Source organism: Camellia sinensis, chromosome 11 (genome assembly GCF_055761805.1).
Source record: "Camellia sinensis isolate YWXY chromosome 11, ASM5576180v1, whole genome shotgun sequence".
Lineage (NCBI taxonomy): Eukaryota > Viridiplantae > Streptophyta > Magnoliopsida > Ericales > Theaceae > Camellia > Camellia sinensis.
Genome location: NC_138971.1, coordinates 144,349,427 through 144,372,807, shown reverse-complemented (window position 1 = coordinate 144,372,807; position 23,381 = coordinate 144,349,427). Strand labels below are relative to the sequence as shown.

The window sequence follows — 23,381 nt, the reverse complement described above, 5'->3', positions numbered from 1 at the left end:
TTTACGAATTTCAATTACTTAAATGTTAATAAATATGCTTATTATATATCTTAAAATTTAAAATAAAAGTAATTTTATAATCTATAAATTTATAAAAATATTAATATATATATCCACATCATTTTCATAAAATTTTACAAACTTAAATTACTTAAATTGGATCCACACATTGCACCTCGACAGGTTTATGATCTAAAAATTCATACAATGTTAATAAATATCCTTATTATATATCTTAAAATTTAAAAATAAAAATAGTTTTATTATCTAAAATTTATAAAAATATTAATATATATCATCTTCATATATATTTAACCGTGCATAACACACTGGTTGAATGCTAGTAAATATATATAACTATTCATTTCATAGCGTTGACATAAATATATAATTTTTTACATAAATTCAAAATTTTTAATAAATATGCGTAAAATATGTTCATATTTTTATTATAAAAAATAATTACAAATAAATCAAATCTTAGTTTAGGAAATTCGGAAGTTAACCCTAATGTATTAACATAGAAATCCAATCCAAACTAAATTAAAAGGCTAGAGCTAATAGAATCCTCTAAGGATTCAACTCTTTAGAATCCTTGTATATATAGATTACAGTAAACATTATCACTCATCAGCAAATTCTAGAGAGTAAAGTTTGTTTCTTTGAGAGTGAAAGAGAGTTTTGCAGGGAGAGAGAGAGAGAGTTTTCTTGGAGTGTAATGATGTGGAGGAGAGGGAAAATACTGGGAAAGGGAGGTTCTGCAATGGTGTATCTGGCTGCAGTTGTTTCACCACCAAGAAGTAATGAACTACTACCTTCTCTCATGGCTGCCAAATCTGCCCCTGTCAACAACTCCCAATTGCTTTCCATCGAAAGAGAGTTGTTCAGTCAGTTTGAAGGATGTCCTCACATTCTTCGCTGTTTTGGGGACGACGTTACGATCGAAGACGGAGAGCAATGGTACAACATCTTGTTAGAGTATGCCGCTGGTGGAAGTTTGGCAGATCGCATTCAGAGTTATGGCAGAGGACTACCCGAGACAGAGGTCAGACAATACACAAATTCTGTACTTCTGGGTCTGAGTTACATTCACAACAAGGGTTATGTTCACTGTGATATCAAGCCTCATAATATACTGCTTGTGGATGAAAAGGATGACTTGTCAATCGATTTGAATGGAAAGATGAATAGGGTCCAAGAAAGAACTGCAAAGATTGCTGACCTAGGGCTTGTAAAGAAGGCTGGAGAGAGGTTGACAGAAAAAGGAAGAAAGCTTGGAATCAGAGGCACTGCACTGTATATGGCCCCGGAGTCCATTCGCCATGAAGATTATGAACCAGAAGCAGACATATGGGCATTAGGGTGCACGATTTTAGAGCTATTGACTGGAAAAGAACCTTGGAAGTGCGACCGGAATACAGAAAGAGTAACTATCTTGTTTAAAATAGCAAGTACACAAGAAATACCGGAAATTCCGAGTGGGTTCTCAGAAGAGGCTGAAGATTTTCTGAAGAAGTGCTTGGTTAGGGATCCAAAGTCACGGTGGACTGCCGACATGCTCCTAGGCCATCCCTTTGTTTCTGCTGCAGATGGTGTTTTCACCGGGAGTATCAGAGAGGAAAGAAACAGAGTTGTTCATCCAAAAACAGCATAAGGTATTCTTCATTCATCATTCTTGAGTACATTCAATCTTCCCAAACCTTATTTGCTCACGCCACATTCAGCATCAAATGGATAAGTACCTAATAGTTGCATGGCCACAAGACATTCAGATGATATTGTTTTTGAAGACTTCGGTGAATTTTGCGCTTGTAAAGTGCAGAAAAGATTAGTGGAAGATGCCAAAGAAGGGCTGTCTAAAGAAGTTTTTGACTGGATGCCTTGCGGCAGTAATGGGGTATCGAGAGGATTTCAGAGATAGCAAACTCCAACATTGTCATTGAGATTTTCAATTAAGGTTTTAATGGAGCATGATTGTTGTTGCTTCAAGTCATCTGGTTGTGAGAATGTCTCAAACTCGACCCAGATAATCCTATGTACAGAGAGGTTGTAGTGAGAGGGAGGGTTCATTGTATTCTCCACATTCATAGTGAAATTCCTCTGCTGTTTTTCGTCCGTGGATGTAGGCTTATAGCCGAACCACGTAAATCATTGTGTGCTTGTGTGTTTGTTCTATTTTTATATTTCCTCAATTATTGGTTTCATCATAAAATCACCAAGTAATATCTAATTGAAGCATGGGCTTTCAAACAAAAAGAAACCCTTAATCAAATCAACCAATTCCAATTCCACAGGTTTACTTTGGAAAATTAAATCATCCCTAACTCTCTGCAATGACCACAACACAACCAAAAAATGGTATTCTAATTAATTGTTTCAAAATCTGTGTAACTCTGTACAGCACACTCACTAATTATCCATACTGGAAGAAGTCTAGTACGTCCCTTTCTCACACATTCCAAAAATGGCACGACGCTTTCTTTGCAAGATGTCTTACAATACTATTTGTAATAACTAAATGATTTTAATAAAACCCAACGAGGAAATGGCAATTAATAAAAGATTTTGAGTGTAAAATCAAACATAATAAAAGCCATGATTCCATCAAATGAGGAAAAGTGTGGAGAAAAAATAATTTTAAAAGATATCCATCAAAACATGCCCTTAAACTTGTCTTGTCACCATAGATGAGATATAATAAAATGGAGTGAGTTTCCACCACCAATGGAAATTTAAAATGATCCATTGGAAATTATTAACATTAGAATGGACAACTAGGTAGCATGAGGTGGGGTGAAATTTAAAAATAAAATATAAACATAAAACAGAATAAGTTGATACATTTTCTATAAAATGTCAGCTTCATCAGTATTTCATCACTTTCAATGTTTTTAGACCTGCAATGTTTGTTATAATGATGATGACATCATCGCCATATTATTTGAGTATCTAGTTTACAAAATTTGCTATTTTTATTTCATAACCTAGGAGTTAAAGGAACTAAAGCCTGTATATTGAAGCATCCACAGTATTTCATCGTTGTATATAAATTCCTCTATTTCTATGATTTCTACTATTACTTGTTCACTCAAGCTATTTATCAAATCTCTCCTAGACCAGTTATTCTCATAATTTAGTGTACTTGGATTAGAGTTATAGAGAAGCTTGTTTTAATGAAAGGGACAAACTTTTGCTAGGTCAATATCTTTGTCTCTGATAGTGTCTAATTCAAAATTGAAAAGACTATTTTTTCATTGCACTGCCCTTAAATGATTTGTTGGTAAGCTCAATCTACATGTTATCAAACTATGAATATTTAATCCTTACTGGGTGGGTGGGGGGGGGGAAGAGAAAAATTAGACTTCACATAACCTTCTATTGTTCTACTTCACTCCAATAGCATCCATTTACAGATGCACATGCGAGTTTAGATACTTTGACCTATGCCATATAGCACAACATATGTAAGAAAAAAGGAATATGAAATTGAATGAGTGCCAAGCACAACAAATTTTCTAGTTTAACTTATGTACATCATAAAGCTAGAAGGAGCTGGAGTATTTCTTTTCTCAATATTTTCCCAACCTAATTTTGTTGAGAGATTGGAACTCTAATCAAAGAAATAAATGTAGGAATTTTTAGTGGTAGGTACCATATATAGGACTTAACCACTTGATCCTATTTATATTCATTTTAACCCTAAAAGTCCCAAATAAATTTTTTTTTTTGGTCGTATCCATAATGTGTTTGTATCCTACTTTTTTGAAAATTGCCATGTCCCGTGTCCATACCCATGTTCGTGTATGTGCTTCTTAAGACTTAACCAAATACTACAAACAAGCTTTATCTGAGTGCTGGAACTGAGAGAATAAGAGAACCACGTATACCAATGAGAGCATAAACAATGGAACAAAATGGTAGAGCCTCAGGTTCCTCTGCTGACAATGTTATTGTTCCCAATCATTCTACTTTTTAATTGTAATTCTTTAAATTAGTGTCAAATTCAACTAAGCTTTAACACATGAATAGGATACTACAAGATCATTTCGGCACTGTGTTAAACGTCTAGAAGATATAGCTTCAAAACTTTTGAGGGCAGTACATATTAACTTGAAGAACTAGAATAAGATGATTACATAATGACAAGTGAGACATAGAGACAAATTTGCAAAGGCAATTGAAAATTACACAAGAAGTTTCATTACCCACTCCAAGATAATTAAACACCAAAATGCACCATATAATGAAGTTTTTCCAAAGTTGACATACCACCAATGATCGAACACAGAACAATGGAAGCCATCTCCAGATCAACAGGATTGCAGGCACAAACAAGTACATCAAAGAGAGCACTTGGAAATTTAATGGCAGCTCTTTCAATTACATATCCAATTGACAGTACAACGCCAAGCGAGACAGTCACATATGCATTAGATTAAACACCTTGTATACACACAGAACAGAACCCAATAAAACAAACTATTCAAACAACAATTCATTGTTAAGAAAAGTCAAGGGGAAGTCTCTGCTCGCACTTTGGAGGGTTGTGGATGCAAAACCACTGCGTGAACCCATGGATTTGGGCTGCATTATCCGAGAAGAGTGAGTTTTATTAGGAATGAATGAGGACCCAGAACTCTTAACGGGTAGTGGGGGTTGGAAGAAGTTTCAGTGGCTATATATGAGATTTGAATGGTGGATCGAGAGAGAGAGAACTTCGGGGAATCGCGGAGGCGATGGCTATATAGACATGCCATTGGTTCCAAAGAAGATCACACTCTCTCTCTCTCTCTCTCTCTCTGGCCTCAACGTTGAGACCAAATTCGGGGGAAATTCAAAAGTTGCGGTTATATTAGTTCCCCTCGTGGCGGTAGGTACACCAAAATTTATTACTTAAAAAAATAAAATTCTCACTATCTTAAAAAAAATTAAAAAAAATGTACTATACTAATTATGACATTATAATTACCTCACTTATTATACAAATTACAAATATAAAAAACTTTATAAATTATGTTACAACTCTAGCTATGACATTATTAATGACCTCACTCATTATACAAATTACAAATATCAAAAAGCTCTTAAATTATGTCACATCATCAATTAGTACACTAGTTAATACCCTAATCCGTGCATATAGCATTATTCAAAAAAAAATCTTGTATATTTATTTTATTAATTAATCTTGGAAAATTTTCAATTCAATTTAAATTTTATAAATATTAATTATTAAAGTCATAATTTGTATCGTAGTAATTTTTTAAAAATATCACCACGTGGTAATTTCCCCTTTTATTTTTGGAGTTCACAAGCCAAAGGTTCACTGTTCAAACAAACAAACAAACAAACAAAAAGCCAAGGTTCAATTCTAAATATTTTGGGCCAATAGGTCCAAGTTGTATTATTTTGAAACCAAAATGACAATTATTATTTAAATCTCATTTTATTCTTATTTATTTGTCTATTTATTGACGTGCCATCTCACTATTTGCCTATATGTCATCTATTTGTCCACCTAAACAAATTATCTGTGCAAATCATCACCACTACCATCACTGCCATGATTGGCCACAATCGTCAATTTTTCCAATACTGGTGACTTTTTCAATGACCCTCGACAGTCTGACAAGAAGGGTACAATTGGAAAAGAAAATTCAAAAAAAATAATGTTTCGAGAAATTCTATTTCCACATATTACTTCCTCTGTTTCCACATCTTTTCTCAATACACGCATTAAATAAATTGAAATTATTAACTTTCACTCAATACGCATCCTACCATACCAAAAATATCCTTATCATCTTCATCCTCCAAACCCTAACATTAATAAGCCACCACCGCTTTTATTTTTTCAAGGTAACTAGTATTGACTTTTATCATCTATGGATGACAAATATTTTTTTTTTGTTACATCTATGTAAATTGGCAATGCCTCTTACAATTGAAAGAAATTAAAATCTACATAACCATTCAAGATTCCATTTCAAGGAAATAAATTTTGAAAAATTACTCAGATCAAGACAGTGTGTACTATAGTCAACTCACCACCATCACCAAGGGAGAAACAAACATAATGGTGAGAGCACCCATGATGAGCAACGAATTCGTAATGGGATTTAGCATTGGCACCCCACCATAGCAAATATTTGCAGTTTCTGATACAGGCAGTAGTCTAATATGGATGCAATGTTCGCTTTGTGATATTGGCTGCAATCAGAATCGATTCGCAGCAATTTATAACCGAGAAAAATCATCAATGGTGATGGTGGAAATTGATGGTTTAAGAGAGTTAGAGTTAGGATTTTGAGAAAAGGATATTTTGATAATTTAATTTTAGAATAAAAATGTAATTAAAAAAAATCATTAAGTGTGTGGAAAGAGAGGAAGTAGTGTGTGGAAATAGAATTTCCCTAATTTTTCATTTCAATTTTCTAGAAATTGACTTTTTATTTTCGTAATTTTTTGTTTTTAGTGAATATTTTTAAAATTTTAAATAATTTTTTTTACTTTTTTAAATACACCTTACTTACGTATATCTAAAAAGTCAAATATTTTTAAAAATTAATAAATACATATGAGTACAAAAAATGTACTGAATTCTCATTTATTTATTTATTTATTTGTATATTTGGCTTTTTAAACTTTTTTTTGGTAAATTTTTTGGTACCTTTTTAGATTAGACGAACCCCCCAAAAAAAATTAAAATTATTAAAAACAAACAAGTTCAAAAAAAAAAAGAGATTTTTTAAGCTGGATGCCAAACAAAAACTAAAGCCTATTTTTGGAAGTTGATATTTTAGCCAAAAAATTATTGCAAAAAAATCAACTCTTCAATCTACTTTCTTACACTTCTTTTCATAAAAAGTAAAAAATATAGTAAAAAATGGCAATCCTCAACAAAAAATAAAAAATAAGTTTTCACTCAAATTGTCATATTGAAATATTTTTTAAAACAAATAAAATTTTGTCAATGTGGCAATCATCTTCAATGGTAAAATAAATTTTATAAAAAAAATACATTTTTTTAATTTTAGAAGAAAAATAATAATAATTAAGAAAATTGATAAGTCATTAATTGATATGGGAAAAAAGCTCAACTTGATCAACTTCACTACAATTAAATTGACATGCGTTTTACATTTGCACACATGCCCTGTTATTATCACAAAATTCTTAATCACATAATTTTTTTCTATAAAAGAGTAGATATAAAAAATAAAAATAAAACCTTTAATACAATCAATCTAAAATATATGTTTAAAACAATTTTTTCTTTTTTCACGTTTTGGTGTATGATTCAATGCGAGAGTTATATATTATATACAATACAAATCAGAATATTTGAATTGTGATTTTTACTCAAACTCTGATTGATTTAATTTGAGTTGGTAAATTTTTCCTTTAGGCCTATTTTGAAATGTTGGTTTTTTAGTCAAAGAACTAAAAAGTATTCCAAAAAAAAGTTACTAAAAAATTTAATTTTCAAAACAATCCTTTGTCCCGACCAAATTTAAAATAGTCCAAAGGCCATAAAATTTTACAAACTTAAATTACTTAAGACTATAAAATTTTACGAATTTCAATTACTTAAATGTTAATAAATATGCTTGTTATATATCTTAAAATTTAAAATAAAAGTAATTTTATAATCTATAAATTTATAAAAATATTAATATATATATCCACATCATTTTCATAAAATTTTACAAACTTAAATTACTTAAATTGGGCCCACACATTGCACCTCAACAGGTTTATGATCTAAAAATTCATACAATGTTAATAAACATCCTTATCATATATCTTAAAATTTAAAAATAAAAATAGTTTTATTATCTAAAATTTATAAAAATATTAATATATATCATTTTCATATATATTTAACCGTGCATAACACACTGGTTAAATGCTAGTAAATATATATAACTATTCATTTCATAGCGTTGACATAAATATATAATTTTTTACACATTCAAAAAATTTAATAAATATGCATAAATATGTTCATATTTTTGTTATAAAAAATAATTACAAATAAATCAAATCGTAGTTTAGGAAAGTCGGAAGTTAACCCTAATGTATTAACATAGAATTCCAATCCAAACTAAATTAAGTCTAGAGCTAATAGTATCCTCTAAGGATTCAACTCTTTAGAATCCTTATATATATAGATTACAGTAAACATTATCACTCATCAGCAAATTCTAGAGAGTGAAGTCTCTTTCTTTGAGAGTGAAAGAGAGAGTTTTGCAGGGAGAGAGAGAGTTTTCTTGGAGTGTAATGATGTGGAGGAGAGGGAAAATACTGGGAAAGGGAGGTTCTGCAATCGTGTGTCTGGCTGCAGTTGTTTCACCACCAAGAAGTAATGAACTACTACCTTCTCTCATGGCTGCCAAATCTGCCCCTGTCAACAACTCCCAATTGCTTTCCATCGAAAGAGAGTTGTTCAGTCAGTTTGAAGGATGTCCTCACATTCTTCGCTGTTTTGGGGACGACGTTACGATCGAAGACGGAGAGCAATGGTACAACATCTTGTTGGAGTATGCCGCTGGTGGAAGTTTGGCTGATCGCATTCAGAGTTACGGCAGAGGACTACCCGAGACAGAGGTCAGACAATACACAAACTCTGTACTTCTGGGTCTGAGTTACATTCACAACCAGGGTTATGTTCACTGTGATATCAAGCCTCATAATATACTGCTTGTGGATGAAAAGGATGACTTGTCAATCGATTTGAATGGAAAGATGAATAGGGTCCAAGAAAGAACTGCAAAGATTGCTGACCTAGGGCTTGTAAAGAAGGCTGGAGAGAGGTTGACAGAAAAAGGAAGAAAGCTTGGAATCAGAGGCACTGCACTGTATATGGCCCCGGAGTCCATTCGCCATGAAGATTATGAACCAGAAGCAGACATATGGGCATTAGGGTGCACGATTTTAGAGCTATTGACTGGAAAAGAACCTTGGAAGTGCGACCGGAATACAGAAAGAGTAACTATCTTGTTTAAAATAGCAAGTACACAAGAAATACCTGAAATTCCGAGTGGGTTCTCAGAAGAGGCCGAAGATTTTCTGAAGAAGTGCTTGGTTAGGGATCCGAAGTCACGGTGGACTGCCGATATGCTCCTAGGCCATCCCTTTGTTTCGGCTGCAGATGGTGTTTTCACCGGGAGTATCAGAGAGGAAAGAAACAGAGTTGTTCATCCAAAAACAGCATAAGGTATTCTTCATTCATCATTCTTGAGTACATTCAATCTTCCCAAACCTTATTTGCTCACGTCACATTCAGCATCAAATGGATATGTACCTTATAGTTGCATGGCCACAAGACATTCCGATGATATTGTTTCTGAAGACTTCACGCTTGTAAAGTGCAGAAAAGATTAGAGGAAGATGCCAAAGAAGGGCTGTCTACAAGAAGTTTTTGACTGGATGCCTTTGGAGCGGAATGGGGTATCAAGAGAATTTCAGAGATACCAAACTCCAACATTGCCATTGAGATTTTCAATTGAGGTTAATGGAGCGCGATTGTTGTTGCTTCAAGTCATCTGTTCTGAGTATGTCTCAAACTCGACCCGGATAATCCTATGTATAAAGAGGTTGTAGTGAGAGGGAGGGCTCATTGTATTCTCTACATTCATAGTGAAACTCCTCTGCCCTTTTTCGCCCGTGGACGTAGGCTTATAGCCGAACCACGTAAATCATTGTGTGCCTGTGTGATTGTTTTGTTTTATATTTTCTCAATTTAGTTTCATCATAAAATCACTAAATAATATCTAATTGAAGCATAGGCTTTCAAACAAAAATAAACCCTTACTTATAATCAAATCAACCAATTCCAATTTCCCAAGTTCAATACTTAGGAAAATTAAATCATCCCTAACTCTCCACAATGACCACAACATAGCAAAAAAATGGTTTTCTAACTAATTCTTTCCAAATTTGTGTAACTCTACCGCACAGGGCATACCACTCACTAATTATTCATATGGGAAAAAGTCTCGTGTGTCCCTTTCTCACACATTCCAAAAATGGCATGATACTTTCTTTGCAAGATGTCCTACAATATTACTTGTAAAAACTAAACTATTTTAATAAAACTCAACGAGCATCTGGCAATTAATAAAAGATTTGAGTGTGAACTCAAACATAATGAAAGCCATGATTCAATCAAATGAGAAAAAGCGGGGAGAAAGAATAATTTTAAAAGATATCCATCACAACATGCCCTTAAACTTATTTCATCACCACAGATCAGATATAATAAAATGGAGTGAGTTTCCACCACCAATGGAAATTTGAAATGATCCATTGGGAATTTTTAGCATTAGAATGGACAACAAGGTGGTGCACTGTTGGGTGGAATTGAAATAAAAAACAAACGTAAAACAGAATATAAGTCGAAAAATTTTCTATAAATTGTCTGCTCCATCGGTATTTTATCACTTTCAATATTTTTAGTCCTGCAATGATATTATAATGATGATGACATCATCGCCATATTATTTGAATATCTAGTTTCTAGAATTTGCATTTTTTGTTCATAACCTAGGCTTGGAGTTAAAAAGGAACTAAATCCTACATATTGAAGCATCCACAATGATTCATCATTGTCTATAAATTCCTCTATTTCTATGTTTTCTACTATTAATTGTTCACTCAAAGTATTTCAAATCTTGCTTGTACCAGTTATGCTCTTAATATAGTGTACTAGGATTCGGATTATGGAGAAGCTTGTTTCAATAGAAAGGGCATACTTATGTAGGTCAATATCTTTGTCTCTGATTGTGTCTTATTCAATATTGAAAAGGCTACTTTTTCACTTCACTGCCCTTAATATCATTTGTCGGTAACCTCAATCTACATGCTATCAAGGCTATGAATATTTAATCCTTACTAGAAGGAGGGGGTAAAAAATTAGGCTGTGTTTGGATAGATTTTCAAACTATAATTCCACCCCTACACATGAATAGGATACTACAAGATCATTTCGGCACTGTGTTAAACGTCTAGAAGATATAGCTTCAATACTTTTGAGGGTAGTACATATTAACTTGAAGAACTAGAATAAGATGATCACATAATGACAAGTGAGATATAGAGACAAATTTGCAAAGACAATTGAAAATTACACAAGAAGTTTCATTACCCACTCCAAGATAATTAAACACCAAAATGCACCATATAATGAAGTTTTTCCAAAGTTGACATACCACCAATGATCGAACACAGAACAATGGAAGCCATCTCCAGATCAACATGATTGCAGGTACAAACAAGTTCATCAAAGAGAGCACTTGGGAATTTAATGGCAGCTCTTTCAATTACATATCCAATTGACAGTACAACGCCAAGCGAGACAGTCACATATGCATTACATCAAACACCTTGTATACGCACAGAACAGAACCCAATAAAACAAACTATGCAAACAACAATTCAATGTTAAGAAAAGTCATGGGGAATTCTTTGCTCACACTTTGGAGGGTTGTTGAAGCAAAACTACTGTGTGAACCCATGGATTGGGGCTGCATTATCCGAGAAGAGTGAGTTTTATTAGGAATGAATGAGGACCCAGAACTCTAATGGGTAGTGGGGGTTGGAAGAAGTTTCAGTGGCTATATATGAGATTTGAACGGTGGATCGAGAGAGAGAGAACTTCGGGGAATCGCGGAGGCGCTGGCTATATAGACATGCCATTGGTTCCAAAGAAGATGACACACTCTCTCCCTCTCTCTCTCTCTCTCTCTCTAGCCTCAATGTTGAAACCAAATTCGCGGGAAATTCAAAAGTTGCGGTTATACAGTTCCCCTCGTGGCGGTAGGTACACCAAATTTATTACTTAAAAAAAAAAATTTCTCACTATCTAAAAAAAATGGGAGTGGTAAATATACCAATTAGTATATTAACTAATATACTAATACTAGTTATGACATTAATATCTTACTCATTATACAAATTATAAATATTAAAAACCTCTTAAATTATGTCACAACACTAATTATAACATTATTATTAACCCTACTCATTATACAAATTACAAATACTAAAAACTTCTTAAATTATGTCACACCATTAATTGGTACACTAGTTAGTACATTAATTCGTGCATATAGTATTATTCAAAAAAAAAATCTTGTATATTTATTCTATTAATTAATCTTGGAAAATTTTCGATTCAATTTTAATTTTATAAATATTAATTATTAAAGTCATAATTTGTTTCCTAGTAATTTTTTAAAAATATCACCATGTGGTAATTTTCCCTTTTATTTTTGGAGTTCTCAAGGCAAAGGTTCACTGTTCAATCAAAAAAACAAACAAACAAAAACCCAAAGGTTCAATTCTAAATATTTTACGCCAATAGGTCCAAGATGTATTATTTTGAAACTAAAATGACAATTATAATTTAAATATTATTTTATTCTTATTTATTTATCTACGTATCATCTCATTATTTGCATATATGCCATCTATTTGTCCACTTAAACAAATTATCTATGCATTAATCACAACTACCATCACTGCCACAGTTGGCCACAATCAGCAATTTTTCTAACACTGTTGACTTTTTCAATGCGGCCGTGCTTCAGGGCCCGAAAACAGGGGTTCGAATGCCCCGTATTTCCACTTCAGGTAAAAAAAAAAAAAAGGAAAAAAGAAAGAAAAAAAGAAAATAGTTTCCAAAATTAGAAATTAGGGGCATTAGGGGCAAATTTTTTAGGGCCACCAATCATTTTCCTTTTCAATGACCCGCGACAATAAGAGTACAATTGGAAAAGAAAATTTTAAAAAATAAGTTGTTTCAATTTTCTGAAAATTGACTTCTTCTTTTTTTTTGTAATTTTTTGTTTTTAGTGAATATTTTAAAAAATTTAAGCAATTTTTTTACTTTTTTAGATACACCTTACTAAAGTGTATCTAAAAAGTAAAATATTTTTAAAAATCAATAAATACACATGAGTACAAAAAATGTACTGAATTCTCATTTTTTTATTTATTTTGTGTTTTTGGTATTTAGTATATTTTCTAAAGATTTTTTTTAGATATATTTTAATTTTTAAATGTATTTATGTTGGGTGTATCTAAAAATTAAAAAAATTGTTTAGAATATTAAAAAATCATTAAAAGCAAAAAAAACACAAAAAATAAAAAATTTCAATTTTTTAAAACATAAATCCTGAAAATTCAAACAAAACAAAACAAAACATGTCTTTATTGTTAAAAAGATCAAATATTGGACCAAATAGTATAATGCCCCGTGAATGTGGACTTTTTAACATGAAAAATGTTATAAATTCCAAATTTTCTATCAAATAATTAACCAAATGTCTCACATGGATGTGGGGTTTACAAAATTGCGGACCCCACACCCATGTAACATATTTGTTTATTTGTTTAGTAAAAAATTTGGTATCCCTAACATTACCTTTTCAACAATTAACCTTTTTTGACATGGGTAAGCATGCCAAAAAAAATAAAAAAAAAATGCTAATCACTCTTCAATATGCTCTTGATTAAAGTTTTATATTCAAATATGTAAAAATATATATAAAAATATTAATTTTTTTTTAACGTTATTTGAACTTTTTTTAAAAATGGAGCAACTTGGCACCAATCCGAAATCGAACTGGACGGTATTATTCAGCCCGTGGGAGTCCACCACAGGTCCCGTTTTGATAATTTGAACTACTCAATGTGTAGAAATCGTCAAGTGCTATTTGCCTGAAAAAAATCACGTTGATCGAATATCAATAGCTATCTCATTGAATCAGTTTTTTTGTTAATCATTAATTTATTCACTGTCCATTTTTTTTATACAAAACTAATTTGATCACATAACTATCGATATCCGATCAACGTGATTTTTTATAAATATATAGTACTCGACGAGTTTTACATATTCAACGATTTAGATTATCAAAACAGGACTCATAATGGACTCCCACTAGCTAAATAGCACTGCCTGATCCGATCTCGAACTGGAGGCAAGCTAGATCCTTTCAAAAAAAAAAAAAAAAAAATGAGAAGAAGAAGAAAATGCTAATCAATGTTCAGTACCCGTAAAATAGGTCTTGATTTAGGTTGGAATATGTATAAAATAAAACTATATTGCAATATGTAAGAAATACATAAAAATGTGTGTTGGAATTCTAATTTTATTTTCGAAAATGTCTCGTAGCCCGAAAGGGTCGAGCTCGAAACGGCTCGAAAATGGAAGAAGAGGGGAGAAAGAGAGGGAAGAGGAGGAGAGAGGGAGAAAGAGAGGAGAGGGCTCGTCGCCGTGGGTCGTCGCCGATCGTCGCAGCAGTCCGTCGCCTCGCCCAGCCCCGGTCGTCTGCCCAGCCTCGCCGACGTTGCAGCACCACCGTCATCTGCCCAGCCTCCCCTCCTCCTCCAACCGGTTTTTATGGCCCCCTCCCCTCCCTCCTCCTCCTCCTCCCCTCCCTCCTCCTCCTCCTCCTCCTCCTCCTCCCTTCTTCTTCTTCTTCTTCTTCTTCTTCTTCTTCTTCTTCTTCGTTCTGTAACAAGAAAGAAAGAAAGAAAAAAAAAAAAAATTCAACACCAAAACGACGTCGTTTTGGTTTCGAGCCGCGATTTCGAGCTACGTAGCATGGTCGTTTTATTTTATACGTTATTAGAACACGCCTATTGAACCAGTGGCTAGCAAGCTCCACCAAAAATATGTTCCAGAATAAAAATCATGGTCTGTTAAAAATAAATAAATAAAATTATGGTTGTCATGATCCGTATTTGTCCCTATAGATTAAGGTCATAACCGACCAGTAATCATGAGATTACTTACGACTTCAAACGAAATTAAAGATATCTTAAAAGAAATAAAGGAGTCAAAACGGAAGTAGACTTAAAAATTTTGTCCAATGAGCTGTACTTACATGCCATGTCAAAAACATTTCCATATGTGTCATAATAACTCACACCATGAACCAAAATAAACATTTTGAACATCCAAGATCATACAAACATATGGCCAGCTAAACAGAAAGTTTATATACATAATTGATCCAACAGATCTACCAAGATAGCGAAAGAGTAAAACAAAAGAACAAAAACGATGTCTCGTGCGTGAGACGTCTGTGCTGACTCCACAAAACTCGGACTTCTCTTACAACCTTCACTGAGACTGGGGTTAGACATCTCTGTGCTCACCGACATACATATAAATAAGAGTGAGCGAATGCCTAGTGAATAATACCAAAGTAAAGGGATTAGATAAATGAGATTCACATTAAGTCATATTAAGTACAGCGACCCCGTGAATTTCATATACAAATGGTCTCAAGCCCATTTTATGATTTTGTTGTACGTGTCAAATGGCCACGGACCCATTTTAGATCCTTATCAAACATATCAAACGGCCTCAGGGACATTGCATAATTTTGTCAAATTTATCAAATGGCCTTGAGCCCAATTCATATCAAATGACCTTGAGCCCATTATTTCTCATATTCATATTTATACGCATTTCATATTCATAATCATGATCACCTTTTTGTTCAAACGGCCTTTGGCCTATTACATTCATATTCAAACGGCTTTTGGCCCATCAAAACATTTTAACGTATCAAACAGCTTCAGGCCCAATTCTCACATATTAAACGTGTCAAACGGCCTCAGGCCCAATTCATATCAAACATATCAAATGGCCTCAAGGCCAGTTCATATCAAACGGCCTTGGACCCAAATTATGTTCTTCGCAAAGCCTCATACCAACATTAGGCATATCGAATACTTATTCACAATTCAAATCAACAAATCCACGAAACTTGTACAAAAATAGCATTTGAAAAATAACATACTTGAAGATATCTTTACTAAGATATTACTCACAGTGTTCTATTGATGGATTTGCCCCCGTGCTTGACCCTACACATTTCATAACACATTGGGTCACAAGCAATTCAATCCGTTCTTAACTTGTTTATTTTTCTTAGGCCTTTTTTTTATTCTTTAAATTCATTTACAAATGCCCAATGCATGCCTAAGAGTGCTTAGAAATGAAAGAGAACGGAAAAAGAAACATGAAATAACTTCTCAAAATTTTAAAAACAGGGCACTCCGCTCGAGCACAGCTTTGGTCGCTCGAGCAGACTGTAAAGCTCTGCAAAAGTACTGGTTGCTTCATTTTCACGTTCGAGCGTAGCTTTTCTCACTCGAGGCAGGACTCAAAGATGTGAGTGGTCACTCGAGTGTAACTCTTCTCGCTCGAGCTAACATCAATGTCTGCAAAACTTCTGGTTACCTTCATTTTACGTTCCACGCTCGAGTGAAGGTGTCGAATTCTAAAAATTTTAGCTCACTGTGTGAGCTTCAAAACACACATCCAAGGCTAAAATCATACATGACTTATCCAAAAACTTCAAAAACATGTATTTGAACACTAATACTTGATGAATTACATTTTTCATACACAAAACTTCATGAATTTGGCAAATCATTGTTCTAACTTCCATGCAAGCATGGATCTAGACTTAAACTCTTTTCTATCATCATCAAAATATGGATTTGAGCTCTATAGCTTCAAAAGTCATGCAACCAAGTTCCATAATCCTATAATTCATGGATGCATGTCTAAAATAACTACCAATTCTACATGTTTAACATGTTTCAAGCTCAAATGTACATAATCATGGTTAATGCATACATGCATGTATATACAAACTTCAATTTCATTATATTCAACTCAAGTCTCATTCTTAGCTTCGTTTTGTTTTGTGAATTCACATAACCATGATCTTGAACACATAAATTAGAGTTTAATTACTCGCTTAAAGCTTCAATTCTTCCAAATTTAACTAATCTGTTGAGCCTAGCTTCCAAATTCCCAAGCTTTGAGCCAAAATTCACAACTTGTGCCCTCTCTCTCTCTCTCTCTCTAGAACCATCCATCTCTCTCTCTCTAGGGTGTAATTCAGCCAAGTATAAGAAATGGGGTCAATTATGAGCTCATATATTAATCTCCCATGCATTTATAAGCTAGACTAACCAATATTACTACTCCGAACTTAGTATTAATCAATTAGGCTCAATTAATCATTAAATTAATCTAATTATTTTGATTCGAATAAATTTTTAATTAAATCTCACCGTAGGCTCTAAAAATCATGCTAATAGCAAAAATACAGTCAATTTTAGTTTATGTCGCCTCCATGGCCTTAAATTTAATCTTATAACAAAAAATCAAACAAATTTTCTTACAGTGAACAAATAGAAATTCAAAAACACATATAATCATATAATTGGCACTCAAAATCATATCAAATACATAATCACAATCATAATTAAGATTAATTAATATAACACAGAACAGGTTATCACAATGGTAGTGATACAAAGCTTGCAAAACAAACAAAAAGGAACCCCTATGTACAGGGTAACTGTAGCAATTTCATTTACATTATGTTTGAAACTCAGATATTTAAGACAAAAATAAATAAATAAATTACTTGTGCCTAGGGGTGTGCATAATACCGCCGAAACCGCCGAAACTGCCAAAACCGCACCGAACCGCACCGCCAAGGCAAATTCGTTATTATTTGTCAATCGAACCGCCGATTTTTGGTAAGAAAAATGGCAAATTCTAGTAACACTTTTATCAATCCGCCGGTTTCTATTTTTCTTCTAAACCACACCGACCCGCACCGCTATTAAATCATGTTTTATAGGATTCTAAAAATTCTTTTTTATTTAAGTTTGCTTATTGTTCTATACCTTAGAATATAGTATTACATTACTGCTCGAGGGGAATTTTATGTATTGTATTTGATCATTGTAGCTTCCACAGATGTTTGTAATGAACTGATGGCATAGTCGTTGATATTATCATGTTGTTGCTATACTTGCTGCATCAGAAGAAAGCTTCGCAAGATGCTTAACATCACGATATCTCTCGTCTTTTTTTTACTCTTTGATTTAAGTTTTGTAATTTGAATTATATTTTTTATAAACCGCCAATCCGCCCGAACCGCCAAGGCAAATCCGCCATTATTTGCCAACCGAACCGCGGTTTTTGATAAGAAAAATGGCAAATTCTAGTGACACTTTTATCAATCCGCCACCCGTCATACGGTTTCTATTTTTCTCTCAAACCGCACCGACCCGCACCGCGCACACCCCTACTTGTGCCCATTCATTTTCTTATGGATAACCAACCACCCAAAAAAAAATTTAAAAATACAAATGCCTATTCATTCCCAAGCAAACAAAATGTAAGCTTCTTTCATTTCATTTTTTCTTTACGCTTTACAAATGCAAGAAATAAACAGAGCATTAAAATTTTAAAATTTGCTCTGCCACTATATACAGCCAAATAGTAAATATAAAAGGAGTGGACAAAGACCTCTTCTTCTGATCAACATGTAACTACAATTGTTTGAGTCTAGTGGTAATCTCTTCAAAATCTCTTTTCTTCAGTGTCGATTCCAAGAAAAAAAAGCCACTCACTCTGATTGTTTTCAGTTTTCAGAATTCACTTTCTAGAAAATTCTATTTTTTTGTTTTCTATATATTTTTTATTTTCACTAAATTTTTTTAATACTTTAAGCATTTTTTTTAATTTTCAGACACACCACCTAACATAAATACACTTAGAAATTATAATATTCGTGAAAAAAATCTTTAAAAAATTCACTAAATACCAAAAATATTATATTTGTTCACAAATAATTTACTATTTAGATACATCTAAATAAGATACATCTAAAAAAGTTAAAAAAATGCTTAAAATTTTTAAAAAATTTACTAAAAATAAAAAAATATGAAGAATAAAAAACTCAATTTTCAAAAAATTGAATTCAAAAAACTGAAACCAAACACTCATTGCAACTCAAGATTAAAGCTAAAACTTGTTGTCTGCTTTGTCCCAAATCTCTTATAGCAGCCAAACTTTTCTCATCTGATGCGAGCAAGATTAGCAAATGGCTCTGGGTTCGACTTAGGAGCAGCAGGCTTTACCAATTCAGGAGTCCCGAACACGTTCCAGAGTCTTAATGTCTCATCTGCAGCTGCAGATGCCACCGTGTACCCATCTGGGCTCTAACAACATCAAAAAGGAAATTAAACAAATTTAGAAAAAAAATAAAACAGTAATTCAAACAGCACATGTACAGGTTTCTCTAATACCTGAGCCATATAGAGAACTCTTGAAGTATGACCATAAAGCTGTGCAATCTTCACCATAGAAGGGTACTTCCAAAGGATGAGTTGGTTATCAGTGAATCCATGAGAGCTCAAAAGCTCCCGCTCATGCTTGCTCCAAAGCAAGCAACAGACTTGCGAACCTGCATCAACTGAGTTCAAGCACGCACCAGTGTGGGTGTTCCAAAACTTTATGCACTGATCTCCTACACCGCCACCAGAGGCAAGCAGATTACTCTGGAAAGGACACCACGAGAGAGCTTTCACAGCAGCTGTGTGGTCTGTCAGGCGGTGGAGCCATTGGTTGGAAGAACTATTAGAGGCCATTGAGACATTCCATAGATAGATGAGATTGTCGTTCCCTCCACTTGCTAGTTGTTGCCCTGTTGCTGACCATTTTAGTCCACAAACCTCTTGAGTGTGTCCCCTATATGTTCCAACTATGTTTGATCTTATTCTTACATCATTGTTTATGATCAAACTGTCCATTCCACCAGTTGTCAAGATGTGATTGTTCCAATCAAGTGAACCAACCCTTGATCTGTGCCCGTCTATCAGTGTTCTCAACTGTTCAAAAAGGAAATCAAATTACACAAAATTAACTAGATGAGATCAAACATCTACAAAATAGAGGGAAAATGACCAAATTTTTGGGAAAGCACATACCAGACGACTGGCCAAAGAGTCCCACAGTTGGATGTGGGAATTATTCAAGCCAACAGCAAGGTGCCTTCCATCCGGTGCCCATCTTATACTCGTCACAGGCCCAATCTCCTCATCAACGGCAACAAGTTCAGTAATAGACCCATCAGTGGCATCCCACAAATATACCAAATTGCCAAGGGCTATTGCAAGAATGTTGTCACTGCCCCAATCCAGCAAATTTAAATAGAAGTCATCCATGAGCTCGGGAGCATCAAGAATCCTTTCTGAAGACTGCCATACCAGACAAACAGACAGAATTAAGAAAGTGATCAATCGAAAGATACAATTTGTTTTTAAAACTTCAAATTCATCAACAAAGAGCTTAGCAACAAAAATGGGGAAAAGTCACAAGGAAAGAAAGAAAAAAACCCACTTGAGGAATGCATCTCCTATGCTTGGTGGGTTTGGATTGGTGAACAGATGAAATGGGCTCCTGAACAGTGTCTGCTGAAGGTGGCGGCTTGTCCTTAAAAGCAAGTATCCGTGTTCTGTTCATGTTGAAAATCTCTGCAAGCTGCTTCCTGTAGGCTTCTTTGGATGGAGAGCACGGAGATGGATTTTCCTTTCCTACCTTCCCACCAGTGAGCATGAAATGCGCAAAATCAAAATCCATTGCAGACCGGTTAGGGATAAACCTGTCCAGCTGCCATTTTGAAAAAGAAAAAACATCAAGATGAATTCTCAGGAAAACTTGAAAAATGAGTACTAGTTGAAGGGAAAATGTGAACCTCACAAATCAAGTGTCAAATTAATAAAAAATAAAATAAAATAAAATAAATCAATAAAAAGAGCTCATGCTATAGGTTGGAGAGACAAAAGAAATGGATGGAAATTATAAGAAACCACAGAGGGTAGAAAAAGAAACAATTACAATCCCCTAACAAATTATTATTCATTCCAAATAAAATAATAGTAGAAAAAGAAATGGAATGTGCTTCTCTTGCTGATCACCAAAACAAAAAACTAACCCTATATACAGAAAAATCCAATCCAAGAAAACAGAAAATCAAAACAAACAAACAGATACTTGGGAAAAGAAAATCAAAATTACATGACAATTCATAATCAAATAAACAAATAAATAAAATAAATAAAAATATTGAAGCAAAAGAAACCCTAATTCACACGAACACTATAGCTTTGCATAAACATAAACCAAAAAAAATAAAAATCAAAGAAGAATATGAAGAAGGTTAATCTTTCTCTTCATGAAAGGGTATTCTAAATCCAAGAAAATTTACAAATACATAAACCACAAAACCCAGAAAAGGCAAGAATACTACAACGAAACCAGAAAGAATTTTGAAAGTAGACTTCAAGAAAGCAAATTTTCTTTTCATTCCCACAAATTTTCTCAGCAACCAAACAGGGGTTTAACGTTTATACATACATTCTCAGAAGAAATTTTCCTCTTACGATTCCGTTCCGAGAGTGGAAATCGCGGCCCCTTATATCGCATTCCTGCATCCATAATTATTAGTATCAGAAATTAAACACCACAGATCTCCAAAAAGAATTGAAAAAAGAAGACAAAAACAAGAAAACCCTAAAATGAAGAACAAAAATTTATGAATGAATAGCAAATTCAAAGAAAAGTAAACAAAGAGCCAAAGAGAGTGTTAATGGCGCTCTGCGAGTGAGAGAGTTCGTTCAGAGAGAGAGTTGAGAGCGATGAGAGAGAGTGGTTTTTTTGCTTGTGAAATATTTGATTTGAATTGAAGAAATCTCGTAACGGCTATATATGTTACTGGACGGTTTGATTGAAGAGCTACCTTATTTTTGGCGGCGAACTATAAGGCTTAACCTTAACAAGATTATTAATTAATGATTAAAAAAAACGAAAAGTGAAAAGTGAATAATTTATAATTTATAATTTATAATTTATTCTTTTTTGTCAAATATTTAAGATTCAAACACATCAATAATGCCAAAATCTTTTCATTGCTACGTGACTCCATTTCAAATTATTTACAGATATTAAGGCCAAGTTTGGCTACAAAGAAAAAAGTGCACTTATTTCATCTTTTTATCTTTTTTGAGTCACATCAATCAACATCTCGTCTCTACTTTTTCTACACATAATACAAAAAAAGTCAAAAAGTGCACTTATTTAGTCTTCCCAAACTAGGCCTAAATCATGTCTCAAAATTTTTGAACTCTGAAATTTTCACATAACTCGGGTATTACGGGAGTGTTTTGAAATAAGTAGTAAAAGAAAATTTTAAAAGGAATACTACATGCAAGTGAGAATTGAGAAAAAAATTACCAACATATAGAGGGTAGTGACACTTGCACACCATAGCATTTCATTTACACTTCACTACAAACATTTGCATCCTATATGTTTATAATTTTTTTTCCCAACTCCTATCTGCATATAGTTCCCCTCAAATTTTAATCCCTAGTCTCTTTTCCCTAGGTAAAAATATTACTTTGGTGGTGATAAATAAAATAAAATAAAAAATTCTACCTCATTCTTTTTTTTTTCTTGTTTATTATTATTTTTCTTTCCCTCTCAAATTTAAGATTTAAAAAAAAATATATTAAATTTTGGTATGTACTAAAATAAATAAATACCTTAGCTTTTGGAGATCTATCAAACATTAAAATAGGTGCATGTTTTTTTAACAAAAAGAAAGTTACTAGTGCATAAGAATTTCACAAAATATTTGAAAAGGTGGAATTCACACCTTCAAATTAAAATTGGAAATTCTCAAATAATAAATTTTGACATGTAGTAAAAATGTATTTACGCATAACATCACTCCATTGATATTATTAAAGTTTTAATTTGTATATATTTTGAGATTATTTACACCAAGATCTTCTTCTTTAGTAATAAATATTATTTTATTCTCTGCATCAATTATAGAAAATCATACAAATACCATCTTCTAAAGGATAGAATTGATGCTTTTTTATAATTTTTTTATTTTTAATTTATAGATAACGCATTTTTATGATTGAAGGAATTAAAATATAATGATCACTAATAATGAAAAGGATCTTAGTGTGATTTACCCTTCATTTTTTGAAGTAATGTTGGTTTAACTAGAATGAACGTGGAATGAAATTATAATTCTATCAGAATATTTCTCGTCTCACATTTGATTCATACACAAAGTGTATATATATATAATACATTACAAATAAAATTATCACTAACTATTATAAGAGAATAGTTATTTCATAAGGAAACTACAAAAATGACAATAATTTCACCACATTCTAGTAAACTCCACACTGCATAATCATAAATTCTATCCATTTTCCTGCAGTTACTCAAAATATACATTTTGAAGAATTCAAATGCCAGGGACAAAAATTGTTGTTAAAGCATAAACATCACCAACCATGAGAGAGAGAGAGAGAGAGAAGGGGAAAAAAGTGAAAAATTATATGATTGTAAAGATTCAATCCAACCAATGGCAATACAGAGATGCAAACATACACATGAATTTCAGTTCTAAACAATTGAATTGTCAATGTGCTCATCACTAACAACCAATCATTTCAAC

The 23,381-nt window shown here is 33.1% G+C and overlaps 1 protein-coding gene and 1 pseudogene across 1 annotated transcript; one reads left to right on the top strand and one right to left on the bottom strand.

Moving 5' to 3' along the window:
• Positions 1-721: 721 nt before the first annotated feature.
• LOC114295523 (mitogen-activated protein kinase kinase kinase 20 pseudogene) lies at positions 722-1,654 on the top strand (annotated as a pseudogene).
• Positions 1,655-18,208: 16,554 nt separating this feature from the next.
• Positions 18,209-21,575, bottom strand: LOC114262200 (cell division cycle 20.2, cofactor of APC complex). Its single transcript, XM_082895813.1, has 5 exons — positions 21,254-21,575; positions 20,237-20,506; positions 19,825-20,094; positions 19,144-19,725; positions 18,209-19,056 (listed from the first exon to the last, which is right to left on the bottom strand). The coding sequence occupies exons 1-5, from the start codon at positions 21,332-21,334 to the stop codon at positions 18,913-18,915; spliced, it is 1,347 nt and encodes a 448-aa protein (XP_082751939.1). The 5' UTR covers positions 21,335-21,575; the 3' UTR covers positions 18,209-18,912.
• Positions 21,576-23,381: the final 1,806 nt, after the last annotated feature.

Bases quoted from the DNA above. Each gene is read 5' to 3' on its own strand.
- LOC114262200 (XM_082895813.1), bottom strand. From the start codon at position 21,334: ATGGATGCAGGAATGCGATATAAGGGGCCGCGATTTCCACTCTCGGAA. The intron at 20,507-21,253 runs GTATGTATAAAC...TCAAAATGGCAG, and splicing joins GGAAAATTTCTTCTGAGAAT to CTGGACAGGTTTATCCCTAA. The intron at 19,726-19,824 runs GTATGTGCTTTC...CTTTTTGAACAG, and splicing joins ACTCTTTGGCCAGTCGTCTG to TTGAGAACACTGATAGACGG.